The sequence below is a fragment of the Pituophis catenifer genome, unplaced genomic scaffold (assembly GCF_029215685.1).
Source record: "Pituophis catenifer annectens isolate HBS135680 unplaced genomic scaffold, rPitCat1.0.hap2 SCAF_1, whole genome shotgun sequence".
NCBI classification, from domain to species: domain Eukaryota; kingdom Metazoa; phylum Chordata; class Lepidosauria; order Squamata; family Colubridae; genus Pituophis; species Pituophis catenifer.
The window spans coordinates 338,688,966-338,713,853 of NW_027256881.1; the positions used below are offsets into that span (position 1 = coordinate 338,688,966).

Below are 24,888 nucleotides of genomic sequence, written 5' to 3' on the forward strand. Positions count from 1 at the left end.
ACTTTTTTCATCATTAGAACTTCCACCAAGTAGCTGGGTCATTGCTTAATGCGTCCAAAGTAGGATAATTTGAGCCTGGTTATTTGTGCCCCAAGTGAAAACTTTGGGTTAATTTGTTCCAGCTAAATATGAGCCAGCTGTGTGCAACAGCAGCCAAAAAAGCCAATGCAATCCTGAACTGCATTAACAGAGGGATACAATCAAGATCAAGTGACGTACTAATCAGGGGTGAGTTCTTCTTACCTTTACTACCGGTTCGTAACGAGATTGCGCGCATACGCAGGTCGCTTCTCGTGACGTCAGAGTCAGTGGGTGGAGCCTCCCGCCAATTTTACTACCAGTTTTATAGAACCGATCCGAACTGGGGGCAACCCACCACTGGTACTAATACCATTCTATAAAGCCTTAGTAAGATCACACCTAGAATACTGCATCTAGTTTTGGTCACCACACTATAAAAAAGATGTTGAGACTTTAGAAAAAGTGCAGAGAGGAGCAACCAGGATGATTAGGGGACTGGAGGCTAAAACATACTATGAACCAGGGGTCTGAGGAAGGCATGCGCTGGCTGAGGAATTCTGGGAGTTTGAAGTCCACAAGTCGTAAAGTTGCCAAGGTTGGAGACCCCTGCTATGAACGGTTGCAAGAACTGGGCATGGCTAGTTTAGTGAAGGGAAGGACCAGGGGAGGCATGATAGCAGTGTTCCAATATTTGAGGGGCTGCCACAGAGAGGAAGGGGTCAAGCTATTTTCCAAGGCACCTGAAGGCCAGACAAGGAATAATGGATGGGAACCGATCAAGGAGAGATTCAACCTAGAAATAAGGATAATTGTTTTGACAGAACAATCAACCAAGCTTGCCTTCGGACGTTGTGGGAGCTTCATCACTGGAGACTTTCAAGAAGAGATTGGACTGCCATTTGTCAGAAATGGTATAGGGTCTCCTGCTTGAGTGGGGGGTTGGACTAGATGACCTAGATTAATCTCTTAATCTATATATGTTCAACGATCCAGCAGTTTGTTTTCTTAGCTGTCAGTCTCAAGCTTCTAAGTCCAATTTCCGCTTCCATGGATAGTCACAGGGAAGATAATGGTTTGCACCATTCTGATTTTTGTAGCTGCAGACTCATCCCAGCATCTGAATATAGGTAGTCCTTGACTTACGACTACAACTAAGCCCAAAATTTCCAATGCGAAACGAAACAGTTGTTGCCGGTAAGTGAAGTTGCCTCACTTTATGACCATTTTGACACAGCTATTAAGTGAATCACAACAGCTGTTAAGTTAGCAACTTGGTAGCTAAGCTTCTCTTTACAATCCCAAATAATGTAAGCAGAATTGAGATTATTGCTGTTATCCGTTGAGAATCTGCAACTGAACTGTGGGCAAAGTTGCAAAAATTCAGCCTAAATATCTAGCATTTTCTAGGAAATCATTATTACTCTTTCATATAAATGCTTAGCGGTGGGTTTTTTTCCTTATTTTTCCTCACTTCTTTTTTCCCCTTTTCCCTCCACTGCTTTTCTATTTACTTTGTATTTTGTATTTTATAATACTATATAACTCAGTAAAAAAAGTTAAACACGAGAGTAAGGAAAATCATATAATTTCAATCACTTTTATCAAATTTTCATGGCTAATTTCTCCTCCAGCCGCTTAAAGCACCCAAAGTAAGGAATCTAATAAAATCCAGCCTCTTGAAAACTTTCTGGCAACTTGTTAAGAGTAATTTAGTTTTCCAATGTCACTTAATACCTGGCCATTAAATATTGGGTTTTTTTTTTAAAAAAAAACAAAACTATAAAATATATTGCCAGGCTTATCTGGAGGCATAAATATTCAATTTCTCAGACTTGTTTTTGCTTTCTGCAATTCCGCTGCGTCTTCTTCCTTTTCTCTCCAACTTGAACTCTTTATGCCCTTCCCTTTCAAAATACGTGTTCTGCTCTGCATCTATATAGAATAAGAAAAGTCCAGTTGCTTGGAGAGGGGGAGAAATGGCTTTTTTGGAACCCCATCAGCTGATTACAATCAGCTGTCTATTCGGAAAACCCAGTTTGTGAAGTTTTGAGACTGCTGTAAAGGGATCCTGTCTATACATCCATTTGGTTCTGGAGGGACGCCAGTGCTAAACCCTGAAATTCGGTCTGCATCATTACGTACAACCGGCAAACTTCGTGGTCTTTGGGGGGCCCTGTTGGAAAGCAGACATAAACCTGACCTTCCCTCGGTATAGTCATTGTTGGGTTGGATTTCATTATGTAGCAATTTTTCAGTTGGTTCCACCACCCAAAGCTCCCCTTTTCTCCGTAAGATGTTTTGGGCATTTCCCAGGACTGTATATAAAAATGATTGGCTCTGAGATAAATCATTGTGTTTTAGAAACAATAGCCAAAAAGAGGACAACGTAATTGTCTTTTGTCTTTTGCCTGCGACTAAACTGGAAGCTGAGTGGGTAATTTAAGAAGGAAATAGGAATAGCGTATGGACTTGTGTTTTTCTCTTTCGTATTTAACTAATTTCTGGATTTTTTTAAAAAAAAGATGTCTAGCTTCGTGAGATTTGCTGAATGTGTAACCACTTGTTTCTCAACCTCTTTTCAACCACTTTAAGATGTGTAGACTTCAATTCCCAGAATCCCCCAGCCAGCATGCTTCAAATTCCCCAGCCCTGGGGGACAGAGGATGATGGTGGCTGAAGACATCTGGGTGTCGAAGTCAGGGGTGAAATGCTCCCAGTTCGGACCGGATCGCCCGATCCAGTAGCGCTGGCGGTGGGTGGTTCAGAGAACTGGTAGCAAAAATCCCTACGCCTCCCCACCATGCTCAGCTGAGTCGCATGATCATCAGAGGCTTTTTTTTTTTTTACTTTTAAAAGCATTTTTTCTACCACCTCTTCTGACGAAAAAATGCTTTTAAAAGTAAAAAAAAAAGCCTCTGATGATCGCGCGGCTCAGCTGGGATCCTCAGAGGCTTTTCAAAGCATTTTTTTCTGCAACCTCTTGGCCGAAGAGGTGGTAAAAAAAATGCTTTGAAAAGTCTCTGACGATCCCAGCTGAGTTGCCTGATCGGCAGAGGCTTTTCAAAGCATTAGAAAAAATGCTTTGAAAAGTTAAAAAAAAAAAAAGTTGGCCACGCCCATCCAGTCACATTACCCCACCACCACCAAGCCACACCCACAGAACCGGTAGTAACACATTTTACATTTCACCCCTGGTTGAAGTCCACACAAGTCCCCATTGTTGAGAAATATTGTTAGGCAGGTCTGCTTGGTGCTGTCTTTTGGAAGACAGTGAAAACACTGTTCTCTGCTGAGGGAGATGGAGGAATGTTTTGAGAAATGATTTTTAATAGGTAGTTCTTTACACTATATCCATGATGGCGAATCTATGGCATGCGTGCCAGAGGTGGCAGGAGTGCCCTCTCTGATGACATGCAAGCCGTCGCCCCAGTTCAGCTCTGCTGCGCATGTGGACGTATTTCCTGCCAGCCAGCTGGTCTTCGGGTCTTTACTGCGCATGTGTGGGGCACAAGGTGCATGTGGGGGGCTGCGCATGCATGTATGTGGATGGGGCACATGGCCACGTGCACACGTGTGGGGGTGTGCCACACGCAGGGCGCACATACACATGTGCGGGGGATGGGGTGCATGCACGGGGCTGCCCACACATTACATTTTGGGGGTTTGTGCACACTCACATTCATGCATGCACGCACACTTGGTCTGGAAAAGGTTAGCCATCACTGCACTATATCATTGATTGCATTTCTGATTTGATTTGGACAGTGTCAAAAATGTGAAAATGGCAGCAGCAATTGTGCAGATCTCCTCTTCAGATCCATTCTTCCCCGCAGACATACACCTAATAATATGAGAACATAAATGCAACTTGTACCTGCCTCTTGTAACATTTCTTAAGCTGCCTTGAGGGAAAACTCTATGGAATCAATACTAGATTACATTTCTCGGGGAATTTTTAACAATTAATTTAGCTCCTGTTCTTTGCTTGAGTGAGATCAGATGTTTGGGCTTGAATTCTGATTCCTTTCGATTAAAGGATGGAAGGAGGGAGGGAGGGAGGGAGGGATGCATGGATATTGCAACAACCTTGAATTTTTTTCTACACCTAGAAGTAAGGAGAAATTTTCTGACAATAAGAGCAATTAATCAGCGGAATAGCTTGCCTCCTAAGGTTGTAGGTGCTCCATCACTGGAGCTTTTCAAAAATAGACTGGACAGTCATTTGACTGTGATAGTATAAGACTCCTACCTCGAGCAAGGGGTTGGACTAGAAGATCCCCCAGAGGTCCCTTCCGGCCCTATAATTCTATGAGGTGGTAGTCAAGGAGGTAAACTAGGTCTTGGGTCAAGTCCATCTTTAACTATAGAATCTCCCTGTGTAATTCTGAACCACCCATAGTTTTCTAGGGTCATCTACAGCAAGGGTCTCCAACCTTGGCAACTTTAAGACTTGTGGACTTCAACTTCCAGAGTTCCTCAGCCAGCAAAGCTGGCTGAGGAACTCTGGGAGTTGAAGTCCACAAGTCTTAAAGTTGCCAAGGTTGGAGACCCCTGATCTACAGTATTTCAACCAGCTGGTTGTTATCACTGAGCTTCATCACTGGAAGCTTTCAAGAAGAGACTGGACTGCCCTCTGTCAGAAATGGTATAGGGCAGGGGTCGGCAACATTAAACACTCAAAGAGCCATTTGGACCCGTTTCCCACAGAAAAGAAAACACCGGGAGCCACAAAACCCTTTTGACATCTAAAGTGAAGATAACACTGCATATATCCAATTTCTCACCATATATTAAGCATACTGGTAAACAAGTCTCAATCTGCCCACATACCATTAAACGTTCTGCTTTCTTCTGAAACTTTTCTTTTCTTGGATTTATCTACGGTTGGCCTACCGGGGGTCGAAAAGCTCAATAAGTCGTGTGCCAGCGGGTGTCACACATTGGCGGTTGTGACAAACTATTTTGAGTGACAAGGAGCCACAACAGAGGGGTGAAAGAGCCACATGTGGCTCCAGAGCCACGGGTTGCTGACCTCTGGTGTAGGGTCTCCTGCTTGGGGGTGGGGTGGGGGGTTGGACTAGATGACCTACAAGGTCCCTTCCAACTCTGTTAATCTCTTATAAGGATAAAGTAAAAAGAGATCCTCAGGAAAACATCACTTTGCTCTCTTGAGTAGAAGCAGAGTAAGACGATAGATAAATAAGAAGGAAGACTAGTTTGGCTTGGTTAAAACTAAGCTGACTCGAATTTGAAATGAAGTGCAGAACATTTCCAATGCAGAACAACTCGGGGGACCTTTGCACAGGTTCGCCTGGTGCACCAATTGTGACCCTACTTGGATCGGGAGGCTCTCCTCACAGTCACTCATGCCCTGGTCACCTCACGGTTAGATTATTGCAACACGCTCTACATGGGGCTACCCTTGAAAAGTGTTCGGAGACTACAGTTGGTCCAGAATGCAGCTGCGCGAGCTATCGTGGGTGCCTCTAGATGCACCCACATTACACCAATTCTCCGCGAGCTGCACTGGCTCCCTATTGGTCTCCGGGCACAATTCAAGGTTTGGTTATTACCTTTAAAGCCCTACATGGCTCAGGGCCAGGTTATCTTCGAGACTGCCTTCTACCGCATAGCTCCCAGCGACCGGTAAGATCCCACAGAGTTGGTCTTCTCTGGGTCCCGTCAGCTAAACAATGCCGGCTGGCGGACCCGTGGGGGAGGGCCTTCTCTGTGGCTGCCCCAGCTCCCTGGAACCAATTACCTCCTGAGGTCCGGACTACCCCCACCCTATTGGCCTTCCGGAAAGCGGTGAAGACCTGGCTTTTCCGGCAGGCCTGGGGCCGTTGATCTCGCTGTTCAATCTTGCGAGATCCGGCCATGGATGGTGTGCATGGGCTTTTAATGTTTTTAAAATGCTTTTATAATGTTTTTTTTTTTTTAAATTATGTTCACTGTTTGTATTATTTCTGTTGTAAGCCGCCCAGAGTCCCTTGGGAGTTGGGCGGCATAGAAATATGATTAATTAAATTAAATTAAAGAACTCCTCCTGGTAGGCTAGCGTAGATCTGGTTTCAATTTGTCTCCCGTGTCGTGGATTTTAAAGTGCACTTGGAGTAAATGGACTTTGGAGAGGATGACATCTTCAAAAGGAGAATATCTGTCCTAGAACTTGAAGATTGTCTTCTCTGAAATAGGAGCAGTGTCTCCTATTTGTCTCATCCAGGTGTTCCTACAGGGCCAATACTAGGATTCCACAATGCACTCTATTCAAAAGCGTTGACCTTTCAGATGACCAAATCCATCTTCTGCTAAACACTTGACAGAACCCACCCAGCAAGGCTTAACTGCCTTTCAAAAATCCTACAATGGAAAGTGGAGCCCAAATTACATGGTAATGTCTGAACTGCCCCCCCAGGAAAAAGAGTGTTTGGAGTGACACCTAGTGGTGGTTGTCCACAGAAAACCTGCATCACAAAGAGGTTGGAGACCTTGATAATTTAAGTACAGCCTGCATTAAGCTTGGAGAAGGAATCCGGCTCTTCCAATCCCAGGGAAGATCCATCGCTTGTTCATTTTTAAGGATCCTAAATCCAATTTCGCTGGGAAAATGACAAGATGCATTTATTTATTTATTTTATTGACACTTCGTTGGTCATCATTTAAGGCAGGGATGACCAACTTTGGCAACTTTAAGAACTTATGGACTTCCAACTCCCAGAATTCCCCAGCCAGCATGGCTGGCTGGGGAATTCTGAGAGTTGAAGTCCACAAGTCTTAAAAGTAGCTTAGGTTGGACACCTCTGGTTTAAAGGAAAGGCAACAGGGTCATTGATTGTTGACATCCTAAAATAAGAAGTAACCTAGAACCAAGAAGAAATTTCCTGACAGAACAATTAACCAGTGGAACAATTTGCATCCAGAATTTGTGAATTCTCCAATACTGGTAGTTTTTAAGAAGAGATTGGACCATTTGTCTGAAATGGTATAAGGTTTCCTGCCTGAGCAGGGGGTTGGACTAGAAGACCTCCAAGGTCCCTTCCAACTTTGTTATTCTATTCTATTCTATTCTATTCTATTCTATTCTATTCTATTCTATTCTATTCTATTCTACTCTACTCTACTCTACTCTACTCTACTCTACTCTACTCTACTCTACTCTACTCTACTCTACTCTACTCCACTCCACTCCACTCCACTCCACTCCACTCCACTCCACTCCTCCTATTCTATTCTATTCTATTCTATTCTATTCTATTCTATTCTATTCTATTCTATTCTATTCTATTCTATTCTACTCTACTCTACTCTACTCTACTCTACTCCTCTATTCTATTCTATTCCATTCCATTCCATTCCATTCCATTCCATTCCATTCCATTCCACTCCACTCCACTCCACTCCACTCCATTCCATTCTATTCTATTCTATTCTATTCTATTCTATTCTATTCTATTCTATTCTATTCTATTCTATTCCATTCCATTCCATTCCATTCCATTCCATTCCATTCCACTCCACTCCACTCCACTCCACTCCTTCTATTCTATTCTATTCTATTCTATTCTATTCTATTCTATTCTATTCTATTCTATTCCATTCCATTCCATTCCATTCCATTCCATTCCATTCCATTCCATTCCATTCCATTCCATTCCATTCCATTCCATTCTACTCTACTCTACTCTACTCCTCTATTCTATTCTATTCCATTCCATTCCATTCCACTCCACTCCACTCCACTCCACTCCATCCCATTCTAATGAAAACAACAATGACAACCTTGAACACTACTTATATAAATACAAATAAAGGACGGGATTACAAAAAAGAAGGCTGGGTTCAGTTGCTGCTGATTTAGAGCAATGTTTCTCAACCTTGGCAACTTGAAGATGGGTGGATTTCAACTTCTGGAATGGATAGAAGTTGCTGGGGAATTCTGAGAGTTGATGCTGTCAGGGGAATTCTGGGAATTGAAGTCCACCCATCTTAAAACGCCAAGGTTAAAAAAATACCGGTTTACTACCCCAACATTAGGGCATCTGCGGGCAGCTAGTGAGACAACAAAATGATTATTTAGCTTTTTAAGACTATATTAGAAGGAGATTTTCCCCATAAGATACCTTCAGTCCAAGGCTGGCCATGGGACCGAAGATATTTGTGCACGATAAACTTGTTAGTTTTTACGGTATACAAACCTCCAGATCACTTTTTCTTAATTGTGGCACCTGTCAACATTCCGACTGACGAACCCAACCAAAGCAAGCACGGCCAAGACGATCCAATCTCTTAATGCAAAACTTCACTGAGTATATCATTTCGGCCAGGGGTGGGTTCTAAATTTTTTTACTACCTGTTCTGTGGGCGTGGCTTATTTTGTGGGTGTGGCTTGATGGTCATGTGACAATTATTTAGGATTTAGCAGAGGTACTGGTCTACCAGGCTTTTAACTGCTTGCAGAGCTGTACCGATCTACCCATTTATTTTTGCAGGCACTGATCTACTCATGTATTTTTGCAGGCACTGGTCTACCCATTTATTTTTGCAGGCATCGGTCTACTCATTTGTTTTCTTTTAACACTGATCAGCTTAGGGAGGCCCTTTGAAGCCCCACGCCAAAAGTTTAAACAGTTGTTTTCCTCTAGCCATCAGCTGGGACTCAGGAGGCAGCAATAGATTGGGGGTGGGGCCAAATAAAAGGTAAGAATAACGCGGGGGGTGGGGGTGGGGCGAGGAAGGGCCAGAACCGGTTCGGTGACGTCATATTGTCACCGCTACCGGCTCAGTGGAACCAGGCTGAACCGGGAAGAACCCACCACTGATTTTGGCACAGAAGAGGGCAAAACCAGATTTAACAAACTCTCGCGCAAACCCTCATAATTAAAGTACAGATTCTCCTTCCCCCTATTAGACCAGGTCACATTGTCCAATTGAGTCTCATTGTATTTTTATGAGAAAAAGTCTTTAGCTCTGACTAACACCTGCCGAAGTGTCCTTGGTTCTCACAGCTGTCTTCTTGATGTCTGGAGCCTACATTCCATCTCCCCTTTCCTTCCCTCCTGGTTTACTGGCAAGCTGAGAAGCGATAATGGTTGCAACAGCAAAAGCGCACTTTAAAACTTGACAGAAATTTTAAGATGTCTGGGCTCCCAGAATTCTCCCAACTAGCCGTGCTCTATTGGTCTGGAGCTTAGTGACTGCATGTTTTATTTAGCAACTTCAGAGATTCACTTAACAATCATGGCAAAAAAAAGGTTGTAAAATCAGGCACGATTCATTTAACAACTGTCTTGGCTCAGCAATAGAAATTCTAGTACCAATTGTGGTTGTAAATTGTGGTTAAATTTGTAATATCAGCCAGCTGAGATTTAGTATGAACCCAGTTTTTTTGTTGTTTGGTTGCCAAAAACTACTGTATTTTTCAGAGTATAAGAGGTAGCTTAGTTTTTAGGGAGTAAAATAGGGGGGAAGAAATCTGCCTACCAGGTATTCATCTGGTTAGCGCCCTTAGTCTGGTCAGCTTCAGCACATTAGTTTCCTGTTTTTTATCCCCTGCTTGCGGATAAAAAACAGCTTCTAAAGCACGACTGATCTTTGGAGAGAGAAGCAATGAGAAAAGCAGGCAAACCACAGAGATCGCTTCACTTGCTAGTGCCTCATTAGGGCTGAAAAAAAGCTTCGAAAAAGCTACATTCGGAGTATAAGACGCACCCAAAATTTCAGCCTCTTTTAGGAGGGGAAAAAGTGTGTCTTATACTCCGAAAAATACGGTAAGTGCAGTGGGACCACTGCATATTTATCATATCGGCTGTATGAAAAGTGGCTTCTCTTGAACCTGCATGTGTAATCAGTGTTTTGGGGTGACTTTTTCCCCTTCTGTTCTCTTGCTATCTGTGCCCCCGTTCTCTTTGAGCAACTGTTCAAGCTGTATTTCCTGGACTAAAATCCTCTAAAAATGACACCAATATCATACTTTGCGTTCTGAGATGCCTTTAATTATTACTACATTATTACTACATTATTACTATATTTATGAATAGCTTCTGTATGGATTAAAATAATAAACTGTCCTAGCATATCATTTGTGAAAAGACACAACTGTAACAAATATACATGCAAAAAGGCAGAGGTAGTCCTTGACTTACGACATATTTGGGACTGGAACGTCTGTTGCTAAGCACTGCAGTGGTTAAGTGAGCTGCATTCAATTTTACAGTCATTTTGCTATGGTCATTAAGTGAATCACATGGTTGTTAAACGAATCCAGCTTCTCCCTTTGACTTTGCTTGTTGGAAGCCGGCCTGGAGGTCACAAATGGCAATTGCATGATCCCACAATCATCATATATATTATACATGCTGGTTACCAAGCAGCTGAATTGTGATCACGTGACTGCAGGGTGACTGCAAAGTTCATGTGATGATTGGTTGCATGTTTTCAGTGCTGTCATAATTTTGAACAGTTGTTAAATGAACGGTCATAAATCGGAAAGAATGTACTCTATGAAGCAAGCAAAAAAAATTTACATCTAGGCATGGCTAGAGCGGTTGGGAGTCAGGCTGCATATAGATTTAATAAATTGATTGATAGCCCTTAATTGATAAATTTGGTGTAGTGGTTAAGGCATCAAGCTATCAAGCTTGAGACTGTGAGTTCTAGTCCTGCCTCAGTCATGAAAGCCGGCTGGGTGACTTTGGGCTAATCACCAGGAGACTGTGAGTTCTAGTCCCACTTTAGGCATGAAAGCTTGCTGGATAACTTTGGGCCAATCACTAGGAGACTGTGAGTGCTAGTCCTGCCTTAGCCATAAAAGCCAGCTGGGTGACTTTGGGCCAATCACCAGGAGACTGTGAGTTCTAGTCCTGCCTTAGCCATGAAAGCCAGCTGGGTGACTTTGGGCCAATCACCAGGAGACTGTGAGTTCTAGTCCTGCCTTAGCCATGAAAGCCAGCTGGGTGACTTTGGGCCAATCACCAGGAGACTGTGAGTTCTAGTCTTGCCTTAGCCATGAAAGCCAGCTGGGTGACTTTGGGCCAATCACCAGGAGACTGTGAGTTCTAGTCCTGCCTTAGCCATGAAAGCCAGCTGGGTGACTTTGGGCCAATCACCAGGAGACTGTGAGTTCTAGTCCTGCCTTAGCCATGAAAACCAGCTAGTTGACTTTGGGCCAATCACCAGGAGACTGTGAGTTCTAGTCTTGCCTTAGCCATGAAAGCCAGCTGGGTGACTTTGGGCCAATCACCAGGAGACTGTGAGTTCTAGTCTTGCCTTAGCCATGAAAGCCAGCTGGGTGACTTTGGGCCAATCACCAGGAGACTGTGAGTTCTAGTCCTGCCTTAGCCATGAAAGCCAGCTGGGTGACTTTGGGCCAATCACCAGGAGACTGTGAGTTCTAGTCCTGCCTTAGCCATGAAAACCAGCTAGTTGACTTTGGGCCAATCACCAGGAGACTGTGAGTTCTAGTCCTGCCTTAGTCATGAAAGCCAGCTGGGTGACTTTGGGCCAATCACCAGGAGACTGTGAGTTCTAGTCTTGCCTTAGCCATGAAAGCCAGCTGGGTGACTTTGGGCCAATCACCAGGAGACTGTGAGTTCTAGTCCTGCCTTAGCCATGAAAGCCAGCTGGGTGACTTTGGGCCAATCACCAGGAGACTGTGAGTTCTAGTCCTGCCTTAGCCATGAAAACCAGCTAGTTGACTTTGGGCCAATCACCAGGAGACTGTGAGTTCTAGTCCTGCCTTAGTCATGAAAGCCAGCTGGGTGACTTTGGGCCAATCACCAGGAGACTGTGAGTTCTAGTCTTGCCTTAGCCATGAAAGCCAGCTGGGTGACTTTGGGCCAATCACCAGGAGACTGTGAGTTCTAGTCCTGCCTTAGCCATGAAAGCCAGCTGGGTGACTTTGGGCCAATCACCAGGAGACTGTGAGTTCTAGTCCTGCCTTAGCCATGAAAACCAGCTAGTTGACTTTGGGCCAATCACCAGGAGACTGTGAGTTCTAATCCTGCCTTAGCCATGAAAGCCAGCTGGGTGACTTTGGGCCAATCACCAGGAGACTGTGAGTTCTAGTCCTGCCTTAGTCATGAAAGCCAGCTGGGTGACTTTGGGCCAATCACCAGGAGACTGTGAGTTCTAGTCCTGCCTTAGTCATGAAAGCCAGCTGGGTGACTTTGGGCCAATCACCAGGAGACTGTGAGTTCTAATCCTGCCTTAGCCATGAAAGCCAGCTGGGTGACTTTGGGCCAATCACCAGGAGACTGTGAGTTCTAGTCCTGCCTTAGCCATGAAAGCCAGCTGGGTGACTTTGGGCCAATCACCAGGAGACTGTGAGTTCTAGTCCTGCCTTAGCCATGAAAACCAGCTAGTTGACTTTGGGCCAATCACCAGGAGACTGTGAGTTCTAGTCCTGCCTTAGTCATGAAAGCCAGCTGGGTGACTTTGGGCCAATCACCAGGAGACTGTGAGTTCTAGTCTTGCCTTAGCCATGAAAGCCAGCTGGGTGACTTTGGGCCAATCACCAGGAGACTGTGAGTTCTAGTCCTGCCTTAGCCATGAAAGCCAGCTGGGTGACTTTGGGCCAATCACCAGGAGACTGTGAGTTCTAGTCCTGCCTTAGTCATGAAAGCCAGCTGGGTGACTTTGGGCCAATCACCAGGAGACTGTGAGTTCTAGTCTTGCCTTAGCCATGAAAGCCAGCTGGGTGACTTTGGGCCAATCACCAGGAGACTGTGAGTTCTAGTCTTGCCTTAGCCATGAAAGCCAGCTGGGTGACTTTGGGCCAATCACCAGGAGACTGTGAGTTCTAGTCCTGCCTTAGCCATGAAAGCCAGCTGGGTGACTTTGGGCCAATCACCAGGAGACTGTGAGTTCTAGTCCTGCCTTAGCCATGAAAACCAGCTAGTTGACTTTGGGCCAATCACCAGGAGACTGTGAGTTCTAATCCTGCCTTAGCCATGAAAGCCAGCTGGGTGACTTTGGGCCAATCACCAGGAGACTGTGAGTTCTAGTCTTGCCTTAGCCATGAAAGCCAGCTGGGTGACTTTGGGCCAATCACCAGGAGACTGTGAGTTCTAGTCCTGCCTTAGTCATGAAAGCCAGCTGGGTGACTTTGGGCCAATCACCAGGAGACTGTGAGTTCTAGTCCTGCCTTAGCCATGAAAACCAGCTAGTTGACTTTGGGCCAATCACCAGGAGACTGTGAGTTCTAGTCCCGCTTTAGGCATGAAAGTCGGCTAAGTGACTTTGGGCCAGTCCCTCTCTCTTAGCTCAACCCACCTCACAGGGTTGTTGTGGAGAAAATAGGAGGAGGAAGATGTGTTAGATATGTTCACTACCTTGATTTTCTTTATAAAAATAATAAAGGCGGGATACAAGTAAATAAAAATAGTAATAAAAAAATAAAATGGCTACTTTCTATTACCATTGTAGAAAGAAGGGCTGCTAATGCTATTGCTGATCGCCAAGTGGCATAATATCTCACATTCAGGATTATTTTTGGATGCCTCCGTCAAGGAACAAACAAACAAACAAACCAACACCAGAGATTGATCTGATCTTTTTTTTCCCTTTCGCTGCAGACCCAGCTATCATAGCTCCCCAAGACACCACCCTCCACATTGGGGCTTCATTCACGGCCAACTGTTCCGTCACGTCCAATTCAGGCCTGAAGGCCGAGGACCTTTATTGGACCCTGAATGGCCGAAAGCTCCCAGCTGAGACCTACAAGGTCCTGGGGGCCAACACCCTCAGCGTCACCCTCACCCAGCTGAACGGATCGCGGCAGCAGTCAGGGGATAACCTGGTGTGCCACAGCAAGGAAGGCGGAAGCATCTTGGCTGGGTCGTGTCTCTATGTAGGATGTACGTTGGAGGCTTTACTGGGTGGACTTTGTACAGGGGTGGGCTTCAAAAACTTGAGCAAGGGGTTCTCTGCCTGGTTGCTGGATGGGTGTGGCCATGGTAGGCGTGGCCTAGTCGGCCTCCTACACCATGGCGGGGGGGCATTTTTGCCCTCCCCGGGTTCTGAAGGTTTTCCTTGAGCTTCTGGGAAGGCAAAAATGGCCTCCCCAGGCTCCGGAGGCGTTTCCGGCCTTCCTGAACTTCCAGTAGGCCTGTTATTCGCCCTCCCCGAGCCTAACCCTAACCCTTACCTGCATCCAAAACGGGCTGCGTGGGGACTCCTGGGAGGGGCGGGGTAGGCGGGGCCAGACAGAAGTGAGATTTGGGGGTTCTTCAAACTGTACAGAATCATAGCTAGAGGTTCTCCCGAACCCCTGCGAACCCCCAGCAGCCTACCCCTGATTTCGTACCGCTGCCGCTTATTCTCTGAGTCAGACCATATACAGGTAGTCCTCAACTTATGACCACAATCTCAAAGCACCTTTCGGACAAGCATGAGGTACCTGGCTGACTGAGAATCTCCACTTAATAAATGTCATAGACATTGATGATCACAATTGAAACCCAAATTTCCATTATTAAATGAGACAGTTGTTTTTTTTTTTTTAATTTTATTTATTTAAAACAATACATCAAAAAAAAAAAGAAATAGTCAAACAAATGATCGCGACAGGAACTTTACATGATATTTACACTTTCTATGGTATGTAGGCTTCAGTCAAATTTAACATATATTAAACATAATCCTGGTTATGCTTGACTTTTTGGGCATGAGAAAATGAGACAGTTGTTAAAGTGAGTTTTGCCTAATCTTATGACCTTTCTTGCCACGGTTGTTATATTAGTAACATGGTTCTAAAGTGAATCTGGGTTTCCCGTTGACTTTGCTTGCCAGAAGGGAATGACATGACTCTGGGACACTGCAACTATCCTAAATATGAACCAGTTGCTGAGTGTCCAAATTTTGATTATGAGACCACAGGGGTAACTGCAACAATTGTAAATATGAAAACTGGTCATATAAGGCACTTTTTTCAATGCCATTGAAACTTGGAACGGTCACTAAACGAATGGTTGTAAATCGAGGACTACCTGTAGAAATGCCAAAGTGATCAAGATTAAGTGAGGTACTAATACCACTCTATAAAGCCCTAGTAAGACCACACCTAGAGTACTGCATCCAGTTTTGGTCACCACACTATAGAAAAAATGTTGAGACTCTAGAAAAAGTGCAGAGGAGACCAACCAGGATGATTAGGGGTTCTACTTACCTTTACTACCGGTTCGCAGTGGGGCCGCGCGCTCTTCTGCGCATGCACAGAAGCGTTTTGGTGACGTCGGGGTCGGTGGGCGGAGCCTCCCGCCGGTTTTACTACTGGTTCTATAGAACTGGTGCGAACCGGGGGCAACCCATCACTGATTAGGGGACCGGAGGGTAAAACATACGATGAACGGTTGCAAGAACTGGGCATGGCTAGTCTAGTGAAGAGAAGGACCTGGGGAGACAGGATAGCAGTCTTCCAATATTTGAGGGGCTGCCACAGAGAGGAAGGGGGTCAGAGAGGAAGGGGGTCAAACTGTTTTCCAAAGCAACTGAAGGCCAGAGAAGGAATAATGGATGGAAACTGACCAAGGAGAGATTCAATCTAGAATTGAGGAGGAACTTTCTGACAGTGAGACAGTTTCAACAATGGAACAGAAGCTGCCTTCGGAAGTTGTGGGAACTTCATCACTTGAGACTTTCAAGAAAAGATTGGATTGCCATTTGTCAGAAATGGTGTAGGGTCTCCTGCTTGGGCGGGGGGTTGGACTAGATAAGGTCACTTAACAACGGTGTGACTAACTTACCAACTGCAGTGATTCACTTAACAATTGTGGCAAGAAAGGTTTGTAAAATGGGGCAAAACTCACTTAACAAATGTTTTACTTAACATACATTTTGGGCTCGGTTGTGGTTGTAAGTCAAGGACTACATTTATTTATTTATTTATTTATTTATTTATTTATTTATTTAGCTAGCTAGTAGCTAGCAGTGAATGAATGAATAAACATTTATATCGCCCCCCCCCCCCCCCCCCCCCGAACTCACTTTTAGTCACTCTGTCATTCTTACAATGAAAACAAGCCATTTACAGGGCTCCCACCCATTCTGGGTTCCTCAGGCCCATTTAGCGTCTTGCCTTTTTTTGTCTTCCCAGCTTACTCACTAAACCTTAGAAGCGACACAAGAAGGTCAGAGATGGTATTCAGCAGGTTCTGACCAGTTCTGGAGAACCGGTAGCGGAAATTTTGAATAGTTCGGAGAACCGGTAAATACCACCTCTGATTGTCCCCGCGCCCATCTATTCTCTGCCTCCCGAGTCCCAGTTGATTGGGAGGAAATGGGCATTTTGCAGTAACCTCCCCTGGAGTGGGGTGGGAATGGAGATTTTACAGTATCCTCCCCCTGCCATGCCCACCAAGCCACGCCACACCCACCAAACCATGCCTACAGATTAAAGTAAAAAATTTTGAATCCCACCACTGAGAAGGTTTCTGTTCTTGAATGTTGCTCTTGAAGAGAAAAACATGCCATTTGAACCATGACAAATGTCTAAATCAATAGTCTAAATTGTTATCATCACAGGGCTATTTTTAAAGATTCGGTTTCGGAAGGATGGAAACCTCAGCTGGGAACAGGCTTGTTGTCACGCAGAGGGCAACTGCAGGCCATGGTTTAAAATTTCTCACCAGGGCCAAAAGAGAGAGAGGCGCTGCTGTTTTAAAAAGCTCTCCTTTTACTATTTCGTATCAGTTGGCATTTGTGCTTCCCAGTAAACAGCACAGTCTGTTTACCAATATATTCAGGAGTGGGCTTCAAAAATTTTAGCAAGGGGTTCTCTGCCTGGTTGCTGGGTGGGCGTGGCCATGGTGGGTGTGGCCTAGTCAGCTTCCTGCACCATGGCAGGGGGGGCGTTTTTGCCTTCCCTGGGCTCCAGAGGTTTTTGTCGAGCCTCCGGGAGGGCAAAAATGGCCTCCCCAGGCTCCGGAGGTGTTTCTGGCCTTCCCGAACTTCCAGTAGGCTTGTTTTTCACCCTTCCCAAGCCTCCACGCGCGCCCCACACTTACCTGCATCCAAAACAGGCCGCATGGGGACTCCTGGGAGGGGAGGGGTGGGTGGGGCCAGCCAGGATTGGGATTTGGGGGTTCTCCGAACTGCACAGAATCTTAGCTAGAGATTCTCCCGAATCCCCAGCAGCCCACCCCTGAATATATAAAGGCAGTCCTCAACCTACAACCACCATTGGAACTAGAATTTCCTTGGTTTTTAAGTGAGCTGTGCCTGAGTCTGTGAGCATTTTTTGCTGTGGTTGTTAAATGAATCACTGCAGTTCTTAAGTGAAGGTTTATTTATTTATTTATTTATTTGTTTATTTATTTATTTATTTATTTATTATCAAATTTATAGACCGCCCTTCTCCCGAAGGACTCAGGGCGGTGTACAAGGTTGTTAAACAAATCCAGCTTCCTGCATTGACTTTGCTTGTCAGAAGCCAGCTAGTACACAAAAGGTGGTCACATTTATTCATTCATTCATTCATTCATTCATTCATTCATTCATTCATTCATTCATTCATTCAATTTATATGCTGCCCCTCACATCACCCCTGGGATGCTGCAACCACCATAAATAATGCCAATTGCCAAGTGCCCTAATTTTGATCACTTGACCGTGGAGATGCTATGATGGTCGTAAGTGTGAGGACCAGTTGTAAATCACTTTTTTTCAGTGCCATTGTAACTTCAAACTGTTGCTAAACTGTTGTGAATCTACCTGTATGTACCCAAGTATAGAGCCCTACGGATTTATTTATATCTTTCAGTGCCTCCTGAAAAGCCAACCAACATTTCTTGCTGGTCCAAGAATCTGAAAGACCTCACCTGCAGATGGGTACCTGGATCAGAAGGCGAGACACACCTGCATACCAATTATTCCCTGAAATATAAGCTGAGGTAGGCTGATGACACAGGCACAGAAGGGGTGGTAAGTTGGTGATTTGCCAACTTATGCAGAATGTGATGGACTTTTGTAGTCTTGCTGAATTTCAGACAATTCTTCCTGGTATCAGTCAAAATAGGATTGTGATTCCTACGCTGGCTGGGGAATTCTGGGAGTTGAAGGCCACACATCTTAATGTTACCAAGGTTGAGAAGCAGAGATTTAGGGCAGGGGTTCCGGTCCATGGATGGGCACTGGGCCTTGGCATGCCAGCAACCGGGCCGCGCAAACAAGCAGTTTGGTATAGTGCTTAAGGTGCTGCCTAGAAACCAGGAAATTGTGAGTTCTAGTTGCAGTTTAGCCACAAAAACTAGCTGGGTGACCTTGTGCCAGTTATTCTCTCTCAGCCCAACATACCTCACAGGGTTGTTGTTGTGGGTAAAATAGGAGGAGGAAAGAATATTAGAAATGTTTGTTTGCTTGAATTACGTAAAAGAAAGGTGGGGTTAAAAAAAATCTAATAAATAAAAGAAAGAACTCTTGTTTTGCAGATGGTATGGTCGGGACAATATCTGCCAAGAATACCACACCGCCGGCCCATATTCCTGCCACATTCCCAAGGATTTAGCCCTGTTCACGCCTTACGAAATTTGGGTAGAAGCATCCAACCGACTTGGAATGGCTGTATCTGATGTGGTGATGCTGGACATTGTCGATGTTGGTAAGAAGGTCCTTGCAGTTGACCAACAAATATTGATAGCAGCTGTTCACATTTGGTTGGCAAAGCTGTTTTAAGCTCACCGTGGTCAACTATGACACTATCAGGGCTGATTCTATAAGTCTAACATGCAGGGGTGGGCTATTGAGGGTTCGCAGGGGTTCGGGAGAACCTCTAGCTAAGATTCTGTGCAGTTTGGAGAACCCCCAAATCCCACTCCTGGCTGGCCCTTCCCACCCCACTCTGCCCCTCCCAAGAGTCCCCACACAGCCTGTTTTGGATACAGGTAAGTGCAGGGGGCGCACAGAGGCTTGGGGAGGGCAAAAATCGGGCCTACCGGAAGTTCAGGAAGGCCAGAAACGGGCCTGTTTCTGGCCTCCAGAGGGCCTCCAGAGCCTGGGGAGGGCAAAAACAGGAGGCTGATTAGGCCACGTCGACTATGGCCACGCCCACCCAGCAACTGGGCAGAGAATCCCTTGTTAAAATTTTTGAAGCCCACCTCTGCTAACATGCCCCTTGACCATTTCAAAAGATGTGCAAAAGTTTCAGCTTTTGTAGCTTTGCATGCTACAAGTTGGTTTCCTCTGGCCAACTCAGCCCTGAGTTGTTATTATAAGTCGTCCTCAACTTACGACCACAATTGAGCCCAACATTTATGTTGTCAGGTGAAGAAATTATTAAGTGAGTTTTGTCCCATTTTATGACTTTTCTAGCCACATTTGTTAAGTGAATCACCGCGATTGTTAAATTAGTAACATGATTGTTAAGTGAATCCGGTTTCTCCATTGACTTTGCTTGTCAGAAGGTCGCAAAAGGTGTCACATGACTTCTGAACACTGCAACCGTCATAAATAATGTAAATCACGTGACCGTGGGAATGCTGCAACAGTCATAAGTGCAAAATACAGTCGTAAGTCACTTATTTTCAGTTCCATTGTAACTTTGAATGATCACTAAATGAACTGTTGTAAGTCGAGGACTACCTGTACTTCTGTGCCAGAAGTAAAAAAAAGAATAAAGTAAAGGAGTCCCTGCGAATTTTACTCCGCTTGTCGTTGCCGACTCTAGGGGCCGGTGCTCATCTTTGTTTCAAGGCCATTGAGCCATGGCTGTCTGAAGAACAATAACGCTGTTATTTTTCCACCACTCGGTGGTGCGCTTCAAGGTTTTGGTTACCACCTTTAAAGTGCTCCATGGCTTAGGACCTGGGTACTTGCGGGACCGCCTACTACCACCAATAGCCTCCCACCGGCCGGTACGCTCCCATAGGGAGGGGCTCCTCCGGGTGCCGTCGGCCAAACAATGCCGACTGGTGGCCCCCAGGGGGAGAGCCTTCTCTGTGGAGGTACCTACTATCTGGAACGAGCTCCCCCCAGAGAAACGGAGGATCCCGGATCTGCGCACCTTCCACCACGCTTTAAAGACCTTATTATTTCACCAGGTGGGCCTGGCCTAATTTTCTCCCTCTTTTATAAAATTTTTTTAATTTTTAAATATCTTTTAGTATTTTATACATTCAATTTTAAAATTGGTTTTAAAAAGTTTGGGGTTTTAAATTTGTCGGGGCCAAAATTATTTAATTTGATTTTATTCTACTTTTAAATTTTGTATGTATGTGTTTTATTGTTTGGCTGTGCACCGCCCTGAGTCCTTCGGGAGTAGGGCGGTATAGAAATAAAATACAATAAATAAATAAATAAATAAATAAATAAATAAATAAATAAATAAATAAATAAATAATAAATAATAAATAAATAAATAAATAAATAAATAAATAAATAAATAAATAAATAAATAAATAATGGTACTTACTTATCCACTCACATTTCCATGCTTTCAAACTTATTTATTAGTCATTTTATTAGTCATATTTCTATGCCGCCCACTCTCCGAGGACTCTGGGCGGCTTACATCAAAGACAGTATACTAAATAGCATATTGCCCCCTAACAATCTGGGTCCTCATTTTACCCACCTCGGAAGGATGGAAGGCTGAGTCAACCTTGAGCCGGTGAGATTTGATCCGCTGATCTGCTGAACTAGCAGTCAGCTGAAGTAGCTGCAGTACTGCACTCTAACCACTGCGCCACCTTGGCTCAAACTGCTAGGTTGGCGGGAGCTGAGGTGAGGACGGGAGCTCAGCCCATCGCGTGGCACTCAGGACTCGAACCTGGGCTGCTGGCTTTTCAACCAACAAGCCCAATGTCTTAGCCACTGAGCTTCCATGTCGTCCTTCTGTGACATAATGAGGGTGTAAAATCCTTCTGATACCATATTCCCCCCAAAATAAGACCTAAACGGATAATTTTTCAGGATGCTCGTAATATAAGCCCTACCTCCAAAATAAGTCCCAGTTAAGATCATCAGCCAAATGGACACATTTAGTACCGTATTTCTCAGAAAATAAGACCTAACTGGAAAATAAGACCTAATGCATCTTTTGGAGCAAAAATTAAAATAAGATCCAATATATTTTGGGGAAAATACGGTAACAGTCATTATCCTTCACAGCTCCATTGTTAGTGTCAAGCAGGAGTGGGTTTTAAATCTTTTTACTACCGGTTCTGTGGGTGTGGCTTATTTTATGGGTGTGGCTTGGAAGGTAATGTGACTGAGTGGGCATGGCCATTTTTTTTTTTTACTTTTAAAGGCATTTTTTCTGCAACCTTAAGAGGTTGCAGAAAAAAATGCTTTTAGAAGCCTCTGATGATCAGGCAAGTCAGCTGGGATCGCCACAGGCTTTTAAAGGCATTTTTTTCCCCTACAACCTCTTTGGCTGAAGAGGTTGTAGAAAAAATGCTTTTAAAAGCCTCTGAGATTCCAGCTGAGCCGCGCGATCATCAGAGGCTTTTTTTTAAACTTTTTTAACAAGAAAGATCATAAAATGGGACAAAATTCACTTAACAACTGTCTTGCTTAGCAACAGAAATTTGGGGCTCAGTTGTCCTAAGTCAAGTATTGCTCTGTATTCCATCAGTTTGTGGGAAGAAATGTAGATTTGGGGGTTGAGTGTGCTCTAGAAAAGGGGTCTCCAACCTTGGCAACTTTAAGACTTGTGGACTTCAACTCTCAGAGTTCCTCAGCCAAGCAAAGCTGGCTGAGGAACGCTGGGAGTTGAAGTCCACAAATCTTAAAGTTGCCAAGATTGGAGACCCCTGCTCTAGAACAGAGGATGACCTGTCTTTCAAACCTGCGGGGTGAAACAGCTTTAAATACTTTGCAGGAAAAGATATCCCTGAAATTAGGAGGGAGATGGTTGAGCCCTTAGTGCAGTGTTTCTCAACCTTCGCAACTTTAAGACCAGGAAACTTCAATTCCCAGAATTCCCCAGTCAGCCATCTTGGGCTGGCTGGGGAATTCTGGGAGTTGAAGTCCACCGGTCTTAAAGTTGTCAAGGTTGAGAAAGTGCTAGTGGCAAGAGATAAATTCTAGCCAGTCATTCTCCATAATGACAATCCCTAACATATGTTATGACCTCACATGGGATATACTGGACTCATTTGCCAAAGTAGGAAAAGTTCAGACATACCGAGAAACAGATCTTCAACATCTCAGGAAGGAAGCAGTGAGCAGGAAATAGGTTATATGTGAGTGGAATTGCTTCTAATCTAATTAGGATCTTTCTTCTTTTTTCTTTTTTTCCTGTGCGGCAGTTTGCTCCCTTCCAGACATACATTTGCTGTTTCTTAACTATTTCTCTTTCAACCTGCCCTCCAGAAGTTCAAATCTTGCTGGCATCAGCCAGCCACTAGTAGAACTGAGATGGGACAAAGCAATGATGTATACTCCTCAATTTACGACCATAAATTGTGCTGGTTGTTAAGTGATCAACACAGAACTGACCTTTATCATCTTTTTGCAGCCGTCAATAAATGAACCCATTGTTTGTAATGGATGCTTTTTGCTGGAAACTGGAAGTAAACGCTGTTTCCCAGCAAAAAACGCCATAAATTGAGATTATGTGACCTCAGGATGCTGTAAATGGCCATAAATGCAGATCAGCTGAACATCCAAAATGTGATCACGTGACTTTGGGGCGCACAGCTGTTGGAACATTGAACTGTAAATACCTTTTGAGGAGTCCGTTGTATCTTTGAACAGTTACTAAGCAAACAGTTGTTAAGCAAAGCTGACGTGAATATAGAGTCTGCATCGTTGAAAGGAGGGGGAAGTGGTACTGTGGCCTAGAGGTGGAGGTCTTGCCTCACAATCAGGAGGCTGTGAGTTCGATCCTAGGTAGAGGCAGATATTTCTCTCTCTGGGCACATTGAGAATATATCTGCTGAATATAACTCTGCATTGGTGACAGGAAAGGCATCCGGCCAGTAAACACTTGGCTCCATTCCTAGATTCCACCCTGCAAGGGATTATGGGGTCACTAATAGAAGATGATAATGATTGTTGAAAGGAGGGGATATCATCCACATTAGACAAGGAAGACCATTGTATTTGTTTGATTTTACATCTGTCAGGCAGAAAGAATCAGGACCATACCTTAAGTTGCAATTCAGACACACACACACACACACACACACACATACACACACACACACACACACTATGGTCATGTGATTACATTTTGGGTGCTTAGCAACCGGCTCACCTTTACGAATGTCTACAGAGTCCCAGGGTCACATAACGACGATTTTCTATGTTTGTTTTTTACTGATTTCTGGAATTTACTCTGTTTACAGCAAAACAAAATCACTCGTGCAGACAACCTAAATAGGAGATTACTAGCATGGCTGAAAGATGCATTTTGCTGTGCTTGCCTCCAGTTCTTTTTAAGTCTTAATCTTGATTTTAAGTATTGACTGACTTGTCCCCACTTGTCCCTGTTCGGCAGTCACAACCGATCCTCCCTCGGATGTCCACGTGAGCCGAGTGGGAGACCTGGAGGACCAGCTCAGCGTGAGGTGGAGTGCGCCTCCCGCTCTTAAGGATTTTCTCTTCCAAGCCAAATATCAGATCCAGTACCGGGTTGAGGACAGTTCAGAATGGAAGGTGAGCCTCCTTAACAGGGTGTGAAATTTATTCTGCACCAGGACAACCATCAGCCGGAGTAATCAGGAACTGCAGCGTGATGGGGCTGCTTCCACATGGACATGTGGTCTAAATTTGGGCGCTTGGAGACTCACAAGTAGTCCTCAAGTTAGTACAGGTACTCCTTGACTTACAACCATTTGTTTAGCAACTATCCGAAGTTATAACCGCACTGAAAAAAGTGACTTTTTCACACTTACGACTGCTGCAGCATCCCCATGGTCACATGATCAAAATTTGGGTGCTTGGCAACTGATTCATATTTATGAATGTCGCAGTTTCCCCAGGTCACGTGATCACCTTTTGCGACCTTCTGACAAGCAAAGTCAATGGGGAAGCCAGATTCACTTAACAACCGTGAAGTTACTAATTGAACTGCGGTGGTTCACGTAACATCTGTGGCAAGAAAGGATGTAAAATGGGGCAAAGCTGACTTAACAAACGTCTTATTTAGCACAAAAAATTTGGGGCTCAGTTGTGATCCTAAGTGAAAGCTATCTGTACCACAATTGGGAGCAGAATTCGTGAATAACTGCATTGTTAAGCAAGACAGTTTGTTAAGTGAGTCACGCTCTATTTTATGACTCTTTTGCCACAGTTGTTAAGTGAACCACTTCAGTTGTTCAGTGAATCATGTAGTTGTTAAGCGAATGTAGCTTCCCCTGTTAACTTTGCTTGTTGAAGTTAGCTGGGAAGGTCACAAATGGTGAGCACATGACCCCGGGATGTAGTAACATCATAAATACATGCCAGTATTGATGATGTGGGCTAAGCGGCCATATTTGGATCACGTGACTATAGGGATGCTGCAACGGTCATAAGTGCAAGGGCTGGTCAAGAAAAGCTGAAGAAAAATAAAAAAGAAAGACAAAAGATACAAAATATTCTTCACAGCCGTTATAAGTACATATGAAGCTCTAACTTATATTTGAAGTTTAAGTAACAAACATTTCAGAGCCAACTTGTTTTCCCTCAGAAGTGCGTGTTAAAAGTGTGTGTTTCAGCTGACTGATTATTCTGCCCTTAGGCCATCTACCTTGGTACATTTTATGGGTTGAGCTCCTACTGTTCAAAGTAAGTGTGACTAGACTTAATACAGCTTATTGGAAAGTACTGAGGTAAAGACTGAAGGCATGTCCCCTAAAATGGCTGATGGATTTTTAGTTTTTAATGAGAATATTAGGAAAATAATCAACAGAGTGTGTGTCTTAATTGCAGAGAGCAAGAGAGTGCCAA

General features: G+C 44.4%; 1 protein-coding gene across 1 annotated transcript in view; it reads left to right on the top strand.

The window, feature by feature from the left end:
• Positions 1 to 24,888, top strand: part of CRLF1 (cytokine receptor like factor 1) — a 51,414-nt gene that overhangs the window by 18,610 nt on the left and 7,916 nt on the right. The window contains exons 2-5 of the mRNA XM_070936535.1: positions 13,593 to 13,874; positions 17,777 to 17,906; positions 18,444 to 18,613; positions 23,456 to 23,613. Coding sequence (XP_070792636.1) covers positions 13,593 to 13,874; positions 17,777 to 17,906; positions 18,444 to 18,613; positions 23,456 to 23,613 — 740 coding nt within the window. The remainder of the gene's footprint in view (positions 1 to 13,592; positions 13,875 to 17,776; positions 17,907 to 18,443; positions 18,614 to 23,455; positions 23,614 to 24,888) is intronic.